Consider the following 15,465-nt stretch of genomic DNA (forward strand, 5'->3'; position numbering starts at 1 on the left):
TTGTTATCTAACGACATCTGCCTTTTGCAGAAAAGAACCCAAGCACATGCTGCCTTTCCAGACAAATTATAAGCTCTAACTAATTGTGTAATGCTTGTAGAATCTTTATGAAATGTCTTCGTTGGTGCTTTATCCTTTTAATAATGCAAAGGTTATTAAAATGAACACAGATTGGATAGTTATAATGAATATTTGCTTTTCTGATTTAGAGGGAGAGCAGTTTCTGAAGATCAGTTCTAAAATTCTTGCTTTTAATATACATTAATGACCTGATGTAGGGCACAACTTTAAAATTTGTAATGATATAGCATGTGGGAATAGAAACTGTGATAGTCATTGACTTCAAGAGGGCTTGAACAGTTCGGTGGAATGGTTGGATACATGATAGATGAAATTCAGAGCTTCAGGGAAAGTGATATGTTTGATAGGGAGTATGAGCTGAAACAATACAAGCTAAATGACATTTCTTTGGGAAGGGGTGCAAGGAGAGAGAAGCCTGAGTGTGTTTGAGCATTCATTTTTGAAGGCAGCAAGATCAGTGAGCAAAGCACTTGGAATCCTGGACTTTGTAAATGGAGGTACAGATTATGTGAACCAAGACAGATCACAAATTTGGTCCACCTTTGAAATATGTCAACATTTGAAAGGAAGTGTAGAAGAGATTTACCAGAATGATCCCAGGGATGAAGAATTAGACTGGAAGATCAGTAAACGTTGGAGCAGAAGTCAACCATATGGTCCCTTGTGTCTGCTCCACCCTTATATGAGATCATGGTTGATCTGATAATCCTCAACTTTCTTGCCTTTTCCTCATAACTCTTGATCTCCTTATTGATTAAAAGTCTGTCAATCTCAGTCTTAAATGTGCTTAATGACCTAGCCTCCTCTAGTAAAGAATTCCACAGAGTGACTACCCTTATGTGGTAGGCTGAAAGTCTGAAGTTGCCCTCCAGAGAAGAGACAGCCTAGGAGGAGGTTTGATTCCACTGTGATTTTTGCGGTCTGTTACATGATTCCTTGATCTTGTGATTCTGTAACCTTCAGTTACTTTTGCTGGTTCAGTGAGCAGTTTGTAGCTTCCTCAACTTCAGAAAATTCTGATGCAAGGACATTGGGATGATATCTGTAAGAAAAAGAGTCAAAAACCTTTTAGTGTGGGTAAAGAACTCCAGTTTGGAGAAGAGAGTTCAGCATAATTCCAGAATGCCTTGGCTTAACAGATTTACCATCAACACTTACATAGTGAAATGTTCCGAGGCGATTCACACACTCTTGATTCAGCAAACATTAATACTCACCAAGGAGGGAAAGCATCATCACAGGTCAAGAGATTTTTTTTAGGAGAGGTTTATAAGATGATCAAAGTGAAATGGCAGTGAGAATTAATGAGAGGACATCCAGAACATAGTGATGACAAAAGTGAGAGAACAGAATCAGGAGAATGTGTAGTTCTTGATGCTTTCCCAAATTGCAGAAGATTGCAGAGATAGTGAGGCACACACCAATAAAGGGCATCATAAATGAGAACGAGAGTTTTAAAATGTCAATGTTAATGGAGCAGGTAAATGAGCACAAGGATGATGAGTGATCATGATTCAGTGTAAATTAGGTCACAGGAGAGAAAGAAAAAATCTGAAGGCAGGATCATGGATAACTACAAAAGTTAAATATGTTATTAAACTTAAAGAAAAAGTATATAATTATGCAAAGATAGGTGGGATATCTGAAGATTGGACAGACTATACAAAAAAGACTAAAAGGTTAATGAAGGGGGAAAAAATTAGAGCAGGAAAGAAAGCTAGCCAGAAATTTGAAACAGATTCTAAGACTTCCTATATATTTTGTTTTTAAAAAGTAAGTTGAAGCATTAGTCTTATAGAAAGTGAGCTTGAGGAAGTAATAATGGAAAAGAAGGAGATGGGCAGATGAATTGGTATTTTATATCAGCTTTCACTACAGAGGATATACGAAAATTCTAGAAATCTCTGTAAATTAGGAACTAAAAAATTCTCAGCAGGAATCAGTTTATCTCTGATTTATTGATGACAAAGTAAGCTTGAGGGGCCAAATGGCCTACTCCTAACTCATATGTTTGTATCACTCCATTCTGACGATGCTGGGCAAAAGCAGATAATCAGTATATTAAAACCACACAGCCAATAGACTATTGGTATCAAAGATCGTGAAAGGAACATTTGTCTGCTTAGATTGGTTGGTACATGCTTTGCAGTACTTGTCTGATCAGGTCTCCCAATTAGTAATATCCCGCTGTGTGCTTCACAGTTTGCCATTCAGGAAGTGGTGTAGCTTTTACATTGGACACCCAGAACAGAGAAGGGGCTGATATTAGCACCAGGCTGATTAGTAGAAGAAAAGAAATACAGTCAACTCAATGTGAATTAAAAATGCAACTTCCATCAGCATGAAAGTTAATTCTGCTGGATAAGGACAACAATGTTATCAAGGTGTCGGAGCAAACATTCAATACCTGAATTTAGTGCCATTTATCAAACAGAGCAGGTTTGAAAATGTGAGTAATGTATGAGTGTGTGTTTAATTAGCCGAAAGAGATCTATAATGATAGTTTAAAAAGAAAAAGATTGCTGTACGGTTAATACTGAAACATCATTCTCTGTAACTTGTGAAACTTTTCTCTTCACTGTAATAGGAAATTTTGCTGGGTATAACTGTGCTGATTGCAAATTTGGATGGACTGGCCAAAACTGTGACCTGAGAAGAGCACCAGTGATTAGAAAAAATATCCATTCGCTGACACCAGCAGAGCAACAGCAGTTCCTGGATGCACTGGATCTAGCCAAAACTACAATGCACCCAGATTATGTAATTGCTACACAACACTGGCTTAGTTTGCTAGGACCTAATGGGACCCAACCACAAGTAGCAAATGTCACAATATACAATTATTTCGTGTGGCTTCATTACTACTCCACCAGAGACACACTGCTGGGTTAGTTGTACTTTTTTTTATTTATCAAGAGTAGACAAATTTCTAGGTCTCTTGTTTACATGATCAATTTTATATTAACATTTACTTGATAAGAAGATAGCTGCAATATGAAATGAGTAATTATTGTGCATTTTATGATATTGTGAGAATGAAAAGGCATTAATGTTGCTTTATGAGTGACAGTTAAAGTATGTCTTGTCCCAGCCTGTCCAGAACCTCAGGGTTTTGGTATTAATTACCGCTGTGCCAGCAATTAAAATACATATTGGTCTTTCAGCCTCTAAGACTATAATCTGTCCACTTGTCTTTACACCATTTCATAAATATCTATCATTCCTAGCCTCCAGTATTTAAGTCAAGCTAGGATTGATGATTTTTTTGGGGGACAAGTTTTCGCACAAACTTTGTAATTCCTGATTTACTTGGAGTGGTCTAGATCTAGTTAGGTGGATTGGCCAAGCTAAATTGCCCATTGTGTTCACGGGCATGTAGGTTAAGTGCATTAGTCAGGGGTAAATGTAGAGTAAAAGGGTAGAAGAATGGATCTGGGTGGGTTCCTCTTCAGAGGGTCAATGTGGACTGGTTGGGCTGAAGGACCTGTTTCCACACTCTAGGCATTCAATGATGATTCTATGATTTCATTTTATGACTGTGTCCCTTTTGTTTTGAATTTCCAGAGCAAGAGAATGTAGTTTCTCTGTGTCTACTCAATTGAATTATTTTATCAAGTTAAATGCTTCAATTATAATTTCTTTGGCCTGCTACCCTCAACATATTACAAACCAAATTGGATTAAACTTGTCTTGATGAATGAACTCTTTAGCCCGGTGTTAATATGATTAGCCTGCACTGCTATATTGACCGATACAAATTAATAATAAATCATCATAACTATCATCCCCCACTTTCAATCTCCTGATATAATGTCCATGGTTTGCACTGAATTCCTGCAATTTAAGTTATTTTTCTCCCACGCGGAACTGTGCTAAATTCTCACAATTATTTGTTACTGGAACCATTCAGACAAAGCCAATTCTTGACGATCAAATATGAATTTCCTTGTGTCAATGAAATCAAACTCAATAATTCTGAAGACTTGTGCTGTAGAACTTGTTGCTCGTCTAGCCAAGCTATTCCAGTACAGTTACAACACTGGCATCTATCCAACAATGTGAAAAATTGCTCAGGTATGTCCTGTAATAAAAAGCAGGACAAATCCGATCCAGCCATTTACTGCTCCATCAATCCACTGTCGATCATCAGTAAAGTGATGGAAGGTGTCATCAACAATGCTATCAAGCAGCTCCTGCTTAGCAATAACCTGCTTAATGACACCCAGTTAGGGTTCCATCAGGGCCACTCAGCTCCTGACCTCATCACAGTCAAGGACAAAAGAACCGAATTCCAGAGGTGAGGTGAGAGTGCTAGCCCATCAAACCTCCATTCAAACGTGTGTAGCATTAAGGAGCCTGAACAAAACTGGATTCATTGGGTGTTGGGGGACAATTCTCCAGTAGTTAGAGTCATACCTGACATATAGGAAGATGGTCATGGTTGTGAGATGTCAGTCATCTCAGCACCAAGACATGTCTGTACGAGTTCCTCAGGGTAGTGTCCTATGTTCAACCTTCTTCAGCTGCTTTATCAATGACCTTCCCTTCATCATAAGGTCAAAAGTGGGGATGATTGCCTATGATTGCACAATGTTCATTTGCGACTCCTCAGACACTGAAGCAGTCCGAGTCCAAATGCAACAAGATCTGGACAATATCTAGGCTTGGGCTGACAAGTGGCAAGTAACATTTGCATGTCACAAATACGAGGCCATGACCATCACCAATAAGAGACAATCTAACCATGGCACCTTGACATTCAATGTTATTATCATCATCACTGAATTCTCCACTATAAATATCCTGGGTGTTATCATCAATCAGAAACTCAACAGGACTCACCACATTAAATGCAGTGGCTACAAAAGCATGTGTGAGGCTAGGAATATTGCGATGAGTAACTCACCTCCTGACTCCCTGAAGCCTGCCTGCCATCTACAAGGCACAAGACAGGAGTGTGAAGGAATACCCCCCCATTAGCCTGGATGAGTGCAGCCCCAACAACACTCAAGAAGCTTGACACCATCCAGGACAAAGTGGCCTGCTTGATTGGCGCTGCATCCACAAGCATCCACTCTCTCCACCACAGATACTCAGTAGCAGCAGTGTGTACTATCTACAAGATGCACTGCAGAAATTCACCAAAGACCCTCAGACAGCACATTCCAAACCTACGAACACTTCTATCTAGAAGGACAAGGGTAGCAGATATTTGGAAATACCACCATCTTTAAGTTTCCTTCTAAGCTACTCCCCATCCTGACTTGAAAATTATTGCCGTTACTTCACTGTTGCTGGATCAAAATCCTAGAATTCCTTCCCTACTGACATTGTGGATCAATGCACAACAGGTGGTTTAAGAAGGCAGCTCACCACTACCTTCTCAAGGGCAACTAGGAATGGGCAATAAGTGCTGGCCAGCGACATCCAGATCCCACAAATTGAATAAATGAGAAAACTAGTTTAGCGACTTCTTAAGACTGCTTTGATTTGACATACTGGAAATTTTGACATTTGACCTAATTGAAATTATTAAATTAAAGGATTTTTTGTGCTTTTTGTAAACTTTGGGTGTTCTATCTTACATTTCAAGGCATCAATGCCCTTTCATTTTAGTAGCAATTACTAAACAGAGATGTTAAAACCTAGTCAACTGAAATTGATCAGCTCAGTTTTCAATTAGAATGGTATTGTGTTTGCAACAAGACTATAGTTTGTATGTGGAATCCAGACTTTCTCAGAGATCACATGTACCTACAATTCCCACGTACCTGTACAATTTAAAATAGGTCAAAATCCAGCCCACCCCACCCCTCCACCTCTCTATAGATACTGTCCCAGTCTTCATTTCACAATCTAGGGGCAGTCAGATTCATGGGTGGCAGGTGGACCCAAGGGAGGAGATATTGGCCTCTGGAAGCCACACCCTGCCCTTGTCTCCAGTTTATCATCAAGCTAATGGTAAAGTATTGCTTAACAGAGAGACCTTGGGGTCCTGATTCATAGTTCTTTGAAAGTGGAGTTGTAAGTAGTTTGGATAGTGAAGAAGGCGTTTAGTGTGCTTTCCTTTACTGGTCAGTGCTTTGAGAATAGGATGTTGGGAGATCATATTGCAGCTGTAAAGGACATTGGTTAGTTTTGGTCTCCTTCCTGTAGGAAGGGTGTTGTGAAACTTGAAAGGATTCAGAAAGGATTTACAAGGATGTTGCTAGGTTTGGAGGATTTGAGCTATAGGGAGACTCTGAATAGGCTGGGGCTATTTTCTCTACAGCGTAGACGGCTGAGGGGTGACCTTGTAGTGGTTTATAAAATCATGAGGGGCATGGATAGGATAAATAGACAAAGTCTTTTCCCTAAGGTGGGGGAGTCCAAAACTAGAGGGCGTAGCTTGAAGGTGAGAGTGGAAAGACTTAAAAAGGACCTAAGGGGCAATGTTTTCTTGCAGAGAGTGGCGCGTGCATGGAATGAGCTGCCAGAGGAAGTGGCAGCGGCTGGTACAATTACAAAATTTAAAAGGCATCTGGATGGGTATATGAATAGGAAGGTTTTAGAGTGATATGGGAGAAAGCGAGCACTGCAGATGCTGGAGATCAGGGTCGAAGGATGTAGTGATGGAAAAGCACAGCCAGTCAGGCAGCATCTGAGATACGGAAGCATCGACATTTCGAGCATAAGCTCTTCATCAGAAATGTGGGTTGGCCCAAAGAGGCTGAGAGATAAATAGAACAGGGTGTGGCTGAGGGGAAGTTAGTTGGGAATGCAATAGGTAGATGAAGTTGAGGGTGAAGGTGATAGGTTGGAGAGGAGGGTTGAGCGGATAAGTGGGAGGGAAGGTGGACAGGTAGGACAGTTCAAGAGGGTGGTTCTGAGTTAGATGATTGGATCTGGGATAAGGTGGGAGAAGGGAAATGAGGAAACCGATGAAGTCCACATTGATCTCCTGTGGTTGGAGGGTCCCAAGGCAGAAGATGAGGTGTTCTTCCTCAAGGCATTGGGTGGTAAGGCTTTGGCAATGGAGGACCTGCATAACCTTGGGGGAGTGGTAGGGGGAGGTAAAGTGTTTGGCCACAGGAGGTGGGGTTGCTTCATGTGTGTCTCCCAAAGATGCTCTCTGAAGCGTTCTGCAAGGAGGCGTCCTGTCTCTCCACTGTAGGGGAGACCACATTGGGAGCAACGGATACAGTTGATGATGTGTGTGGAAGTGCAGGTAAATCTCTGATGGAAGTGAAAGGCTCCTTTGCAGCCTTGGACAGAGGTAAGGGAGGAGGTGTGGGCAGGGGAAAAACAATGACTGCAGATGCTGGAAACCAGATTCTGGATTAGTAGTGCTGGAAAAGCACAGCAGTTCAGGCACCATCCGAGGAACAGTAAAATCAGCATTTCGGGCAAAAACCCTTCATCAGGAATACAGGTGTGGGCGTGGATTTTGCAATTTTTAGGTGGCAGGGTAAGGTGCTGGGAGGGGAGGGTGGGTTGTCGGGGATGTGGACCTGACAAAGGAGTCATGGAGGGAATGGTCTTTATGGAATGCATATAGGGGTGGGGAGGAAAACGTATCCCTGGTGATAGGGTCTGTTTGTAGGTGGCAGAAATGGTGGAGGATAATGCAATGTATCTGGAGGTTGGTGGGGTAGAAGGTGAGGACCAGGGAGGTTCTGTCTTTGTTGCAGTTGGAAGTGCAGAAAGTGCATGAGATATGTTGGAGGGGAGATTGTGGTGTTTGAATGAGGAGGCCATTTGGTATGTTCTGTGGTGGAAATGGTCCTCCAGGGAGCAGATATGGCGGATGCTGAGGATTGGGAATAAGGAATAGCATTTTTATGGGGTGGGGCGGGGGGGGTGTGTGGATGGGAGGAAGTGTAGCTATGGGAGTCCGGTTTGTAGTAGATGTCCATGTTGAGTCGGTCACCGTTAATAGAGATGGAGAGGCCCAGGAAGGTATCCGAGATGGTCCAGGTGAACTTAAGGTCAGCATGGAACATGTTAGTGAAGTTGATGAACTGTTCAACCTAATGTTGGCAAATGGGACTAGATTAATTTAGTATATCTGGTTGGCATGGGCAAATTGGATGGAAAGGTCTGTTTCTGTACTGAAAATCTCTGTGACTGTGAGTCCCTGTGAGCCCCCACAGCACTATAAGAAGATAACAAATCTTGCCTTCTCACCTCTGCATCCCTTCTGGAATAGACTTCAACAGGTGGCTTCTACAATCCAGCTTTCCAGTGCCAAAACATCTGATAGGGTGAGTTACTCAACTATGTGCTGCCTGTCTGCTCTTAATGAATTGATAGGTATGAAATAGGCCAGGTTATTGCGACAGCAAGAGACACTTGTTGGTTACTACTTAGTACACTCACCCAATGCATAAATATAAAGTAGCATGTGTTTCCATTAGCTAATTGCTAAAAGCTAATTGCAAGCTCCAATATTAATGGTAGAAATCAGTTTTGTGTACAGATCACCTTAATCCTTCACTTCTCATGCAGTTAACAGTTTAATGTTGGAAAGAGTTGGCACTGTGGTTAACACCACTGCCTTACACTGCCAGTGACCCAGATTTACTTCCAGCTTTGAGCAGAGTTTGTACTTTCTCCCCATGTTTCCTCCCACAGTTCAAAGGTGTGCTAGTTAGATGGATTGGCCATGCTAAATTGTCCTGTAGTGTCCAGGGATGGATAGGTTCACCATGCTAAATGTGGGATCCTGGGGATAAGGTGAGATGCTCTTTGGAGCGTCAGTGCTGATTCACTGGACCAATTGGCCAATTCCCATGCTGTGGGGATCCTATGATGTTCTTCTATGTCCTATTAAACGAGATAATTGGTTCATTCAATGTTGTTTCATTGATGTACGGTACACTGCTTATATATAGTTTTAAAATCAAATCTCAACTCTTAATTTAGATAACACTGAAAATGTCGTTATATCCATTTTTAAAGTGCTCTTACCATTTGCAAAGGCTAGTTTTGATGTTCAACTGAAAAAGAATGAATGCAGTCCATGGGAGTCTGGTTCGCAAGGTTAGATCTCATGGAATATAGGGAGAACTAGCCATTTGAATACAGAACTGGCTCAAAGGTAGAAGACAGTGGGTTGTGGAGGGTTGTTTTTTGGACTGGAAGCCTGTGACCAGTGGAGTGCAACAAGGATCAGTGCTGGGTCCATTACTTTTTGTCATTTATATAAGTAAATTGGATGCGAGCATAAGAGGTATAGTTGGCAAGTTATCAGATTAAACCAAAGTTGAAGGTGTAGTTGACAGTGAAGAAAGTTACCTCAGATTAAAATGGGATCTTGATCAAATGGGCCAATAGGCTGAGGAGTGGCAGATGAAGTTTAACTTAGATAAATGCAAGATGCTGCATTTTGTGAAAGCAAATCTTAGCAGGACCTATACACTTAATGGTAAGGTCCTAGGGAGTGTTGCTGAACAAAGAGAGCTTGAAGTCCAGTTCATAGCTCCTTGAAAGTAGAGTCACAGGTAGATAGGATAGTGAAGAAGGCGTTTGGTATGCTTTCCTTTATTGGTCAGAGTATTGAGTCCAGGAGTTGGGAGGCCATTTTGTGGCTGTACAGGACATTGGTTAAGCCAGTTTTGGAATATTGTGTGAAGTTCTGATCTCCTTCCTATTGTGAAACTTGAAAGGGTTCAGAAAAGATTTACAAGGATGTTGCCAAGGCTGGAGGGCTTGAGCTATAGGGAGAGATTGAATAAGCTGGGGCTGTTTTCCCTGGAGCATCAGGCTGAGGGATAACCTTATGGAGGTTTACAAAATTAAAGTCTTTTCCCTGGCGTGGTGGAGTCCAGAGCTGAAAATGTGTTGCTGGAAAAGCGCAGCAGGTCAGGCAGCATCCAAGGAGCAGGAGAATCGACGTTTCGGGCATGAGCCCTTCTTCAGGAATGAGGAAAGTGTGTCCAGCAGGCTAAGATAAAAAGTAGGGAGGAGGAACTTGGGGGAGGGGCGTTGGAAATGCGATAGGTGGAAAGAGGTCAAGGTGAGGGTGATAGGCCAGAGTGGGGGTGGGGGCAGAGAGGTCAGGAAGAAGATTGCAGGTTAGGAAGGCAATGCTGAGTTTGAGGGATTTGACTGAGGCAAGGTGGGGGGAGGGGAAATGAAGAAACTGGAGAAATCTAAGTTCATCCCTTGTGGTTGGAGGGTTCCTAGGTGGAAGATGAGGCGCTCTTCCTTCAACCGTCGTGTTGCTATGGTCTGGCGATGGAGGAGTCCAAGGACCTGCATGTCTTTGGTGGAGTGGGAGGGGGAGTTGAAGTGTTGCGCCTCGGGGTGGTTCGGTTGGTTGGTCCGGGTGTCCCAGAGGTGTTCTCTGAAACGTTCCGCAAGTAGGCGGCCTGTCTCCCCAATATAGAGGAGTCCAGAACAAGAGGTCATAGGTTTAGGGTTAGAGTGGAAAGATATAAAAGAGACCTAAGGGGCAACTTTTTCACACAGAGGGTGGTGTATATGGAGTGAGCTGCCAGAGGAAGGGATGGAGCCTGGTACAATTACAACATTTAAAAGGTATCTGGATGGGTACATGAATGGGAAGGGATGGGAGGGATATGGACCGGGTGCTGGCAGATGGGACTAGATTGGGTTGAGATATTTGGTCGGCATGGACAAGTTGGATCCATGCTGTACAAGTCTATGACTCTATGACTCATGTTTGCTCTTACAAACCACAATAACATGTATCTTTAACTAGGACCTCTAAAGTTTAAGTTCAAACACTAATGATATTGACTGGCCTTCCAAAACATTCTATAAATAAGTCAAAATTAGCATACTCCTATGTATCTGGAAAACTTTTAGGTGAATATTTTTCTGAGTTCAGTGATGATTGTATATGCAAATGACAAATCTTGATTTAACTGAATCAGACTTAAAAGTAATTTTATTAATTTTTAAATCTTTTTTCCTCATTGTTGCAGGACCTGGTAAGGCATTTAAAGCTATAGATTTTTCTCACCAAGGTCCAGCCTTTCTTACCTGGCATCGATATCATTTAATGTTGCTGGAGAAAGATTTACAGGTTGGATAGTGCTATACTTTGGTTTAATGAGTGTGATGAATCATTTTAATATACAACTGTGTTTAAAAAGGTGGAGAATAAGAAAAAGGAAGGGTAGATTTGAACCCAGAAAATTGAGATATATTTTCTGCACTCCTCTCCCTTCGAGGATTACTAATACCCTTTAGTTTGTACTTCAAATAGATTATGTATTAATGGGGTAGACTCTTTTCCATGGTGGGGTTTCCCACCTCATCATCTGAAAAGTCAGTGAGAAATATTTCCTTATTAATCACATTGCCATTGCAAAGCACAGGGAAGGTTTAATTAGCTAGAGACTGGACTTTGTCCCCTCCTCACTTTGTGAAAGCTCCCCCACAGAGATATTTGGTTGCATCTGATCAGTGGCTCCTGTAGTTCCAGTTCCAGCAGTGACCAAGGCTGTGACTACAAGAATCAAAGCTCAGATCTCAGCAGCAGGTAAGTGCAGGTGTTCACAGTTGGGATTGGGTTCTTGTTTTGGGGACGGTGAGGAGTGAAGGTGAAACATGACGATCCTGCAAAGGGCCACAGTCTTAACTGAGAGGCCAAGGGGAAGGGAAAACCCATAGAATACAAACCAGGGTGAGGTGCACCAGTGTTATGTTAGTCCTGGGGGAACATCATTTCCCCCAACCTACATCCCCATCAGAGGCCTGTGCAGGATGACCATTTGGACATGGCCCCATTCCCTCCTACCAATCTCAAGACGGAAGCTGGGTGTAAAATGGCCCTTATGTGGTCAATAGTCAGTCCTTAAGAACCCAATTGGAATCAGCATAACACCTGTGGGGTTCTGCACTCAATAATTTGCTGATTTTAGGTGGTTTGAATTACCCCCAGATCCCTGGTTCTAGACACTGGACTTGTTTCGGGAATCTGAAATGAAGAAGACTATAGACAAGGATGTTAGGGCAAAAGAAGCTCTGCTTTTATTTATAATACAAAAGATAAGAATAATACAAGCAATAAAGGTAAATGCAATAAGCAGTAAAATTAACGCTACCAATCCTGGGCTGAAAACTGAAATCATTCTGGGTCTGTGTGTATTTGTTGCAGTCTGAGCTCAGGATTTTGTCCAGTATGTTAGATAATGGAGATTTTTGCTCAATCCTACACATGCTAGGCCTCATCTGCCAACCCAATACATGCGGACAGATCTGGGTGATTGGGAAAGTGATGAGGTATTCACTCAGGGAATTATACTGCTAACAATCTCCCCACCACTGGCAAACCCGCTGGTGTCGAATCATAAGATTGGTCCATGGTTTACTTGCAACCCACTTCTTCATGTCCTCTGTGCAAATACTGTTTGAGTTTGGTTGAAAAGGATGTTGAAAATGCCGTGAAGATGTTCCTCTAAAGTTCACCCTTTTATTTGTGATTTGGAGGTGTCGGTGTTGGACTGGGGCATATAAAGTTAAAAATCACACAACACCAGGTTATAGTCCAACAGGTTTATTTGGCAGCACTAGTTTTTGGAGTGCTGGTCCTTCATCAGGTGGCTGTTGGCGTAAGATTGTAAGACACAGAATTGAATTGAATTGAGTTTATTGTCATGTTTACCAAAGTACAGTGAAAAGCTTTATCTTGCAAGCAATACAGGCTGATCACATAGTTAAGTAGCATAGATAGCAAATAATAGGTAAACACTGGCAAAAACAAAAATAGGCGAATGCTAAGAGTGTGTGAGTCCATTCAATATTCTAACAACAGTTGGGAAGAAACTGTTGCGAAACCATCTGGTGTGTGTGTGTTCGGGTTTCTGTACCTTCTCCCTGATGGTAGAAGTTGTAGAAAAACATTGCCAGGATGGGATGGATCTTTGAGAATGCTGGCAGCCTTTTCTTGAAAGCAGGCCTGGTAGATGGATTCTATAGATGGGAAATTGGCCTTTGTGATTGTCCGGGCCGAGTTCACCATTCACTGTAATGTTCTCTGATCTTGAATGGTACAGTTGCCATACATCCAGACAGAATGCTCTCGATGGTGCACCTATAAAAGTTGGCAAGGGTATTCACTGTCAAGCCAAATTTCCTCAGCTGACTGAGAAAGAAGAGACATTGTTGGGCCTTTGTAACCAGTCCTTCCACATTAAGAGTCCAAGAAAGCTTGTTGTGGATGACCACTCCCAGTAGGTTGATACTCTCCACTCGTTCCATCTTTGTGTGGTTAATGCGTAGGGTGACATGAGTAGCATCCCGCCAAAAATCAATAATGAGTTCCTTGGTTTTGCTTGCATCGAGAGCTAGCTTGTTCTCAGTGCACCATTTTTCCAGGTCTTCATCTTCCCGCCTGTAGTCTGTTTTGTCACCATCTGAGATTTGACTGACTATGATGGTGTCATCAGCAAACTTGTAAATGGCATTAGTCTGGTATTTGGCGATGCAATGATGGGTATACAGTGAGTACAGGAGGGGGCTGAGTATGCACCCCTGGGGTCTCCAGTGTGGATGAAATATTGTCCCCAGTCTTCACTGATTGTGGCCTGTGGGTCAGGAAACTGAGGATCCAGTTGCAGACAGTGGGACTTAGTCCGAGATCACTAAGTTTAGTAATCAGTCTTGAGGGGATAATAGTGTTGAAGGCTGAACTGTAGTCAATGAGTAGGATTCTTATGTAGCTGTTCTTGGTGTCAAGATGTTCAAGGGATGAGTGAAAAGCAAGTGATATGGCATCTGACGTAGATCTGTTGTTCCAATAGGCAAATTAGACTGGGTCAAGAGTAATGGGGAGGCTGGAGTTGATTAATGCCATGACCAGCTTTTCAAAGCACTTTATGACTTCCAAGGTTAGTGCCACTGGGCGGTAGTCATTGAGACATGCTGCATGAGCCTTCTTAGGCACAGGGATGATGTTGGCCCTCTTGAAACAGGCAGGGACAGTGGCCTGCTGCAGGGAGAGGTTGAAGATGTCCGAGAAGACCTCTGCCAGTTGATCTGCGCATGCTCTGAGTGCACGGCCTGGTACTCCATCTGGTACCATCGCTTTCCTTGGATTCACACGAAGGAAAACTGATCTGACCTCTTATGCAGTGGGAGAGGTTCGTCAGGATTTACCGAAATTCTGCTCAAAATGAACATAGAAGGCATTGAGACGATCTGCGAGGGATATGTCATCATCTGCTATCTTGCACTGTCTCTTTTTAGAATCTGTGATGCCATTCAGTGCTTGCCATAGTCGCCAGATGTCTGTCTGGGTCTCTAGATTGGATCGGTATTGGTTCTTGGCTGTCTTAATGGCTTTGCGAAGGCACACTTGAATTCCTTATGTTTGACTTAGTCTCCTGATCTGAAGGCCTCACACCTGGTTTTTAGCAGGTTCTGTATGTCCTGATTCATCCAGAGTTTCGTGTTGGGGAATACCCGGATTGACTTCCTTGGTATACAGTCCTTCACACATTTGCTGATAAAGTCAGTGACGGTGGTGATGTACTCTCCAAGGTACCTGCGGACTGTTTAAACATGGCCCAATCAGCCGATTCCAGACAGCACCAGAGTTGATCCTCTGCCTCCTCTGACCTGCACTGGACCAATTTCTGCAAGGGGGTCTCATGCTTGAGCTTTTTGCCCGTAACCTGGGAGAAGAAGCACAGCATTGTGGTTGGAGTTCCTGAAATGAGGGCAGGGGATGGAGCGGTCAGCATCCTTCACAGTGGTCTAGCAGTGGTCTGAAATGTTCGGGCCCCTGTTGGGGCAGGTACTGTTCTGGTGGTACTTGGGCATTTGTATGTGTGTGAGTGTGAGTGTAAAGGGGTATAAGTCTGTGAGAGGGTTGTGTGTGTGTCAGACAGGAGTGTTCCCTCCCAGTCAGAGAACACTTCAGTGCTCCGGGACTTTCCAACTTGGACCTTTGGGTGACTGTCCTCTAAGGCAGACTTTGGGACAGGCAACAACGCAAAGTGACCAAGCAGAGGTTGATAGCTAAGTTCGGTACCCATAGGGATGGCTTCAACCGAAACCTTGGGTTCATGTCACACTACAGATGACCCCACTACACTCCACACACACACACACACACACACACACACACTCTCTCTCATACACAAGCTCTCTCGTACACTCAGACATACACTCCCACACCCACACACGCACCCTCTCACAGACTTATACCCCTTTACACTCACACGCATACATATACACACACTGTCTGACAGACACTCATACCACCCCACCCCCCCCCCCCCCCCCCCCCCCACACACACACCCCACATGCACAAACACATATAAGTTTGTGAGGGCACCTCACACCTTCAATCAGAAACAACATGGCATCTATTGTCAAAGTTCACTTGAGAATGTAACCTTGAATAAAATTTCTGGGATTTTCATATG

At 43.0% G+C, this 15,465-nt stretch overlaps 1 protein-coding gene across 2 annotated transcripts in view; it reads left to right on the top strand.

Annotated features, from left to right (window-relative positions):
- The window catches only part of dct (dopachrome tautomerase), a 60,233-nt gene that overhangs the window by 11,733 nt on the left and 33,035 nt on the right, over nt 1-15,465 (top strand). For both annotated transcript variants that reach the window (XM_072577899.1, XM_072577900.1), the window contains 2 exons: nt 2,669-2,968; nt 11,013-11,113. In XM_072577899.1, the coding sequence (XP_072434000.1) occupies nt 2,669-2,968; nt 11,013-11,113 (401 nt within the window). The remainder of the gene's footprint in view (nt 1-2,668; nt 2,969-11,012; nt 11,114-15,465) is intronic.

This window comes from Chiloscyllium punctatum, chromosome 9 (assembly GCF_047496795.1).
Source record: "Chiloscyllium punctatum isolate Juve2018m chromosome 9, sChiPun1.3, whole genome shotgun sequence".
Lineage (NCBI taxonomy): Eukaryota > Metazoa > Chordata > Chondrichthyes > Orectolobiformes > Hemiscylliidae > Chiloscyllium > Chiloscyllium punctatum.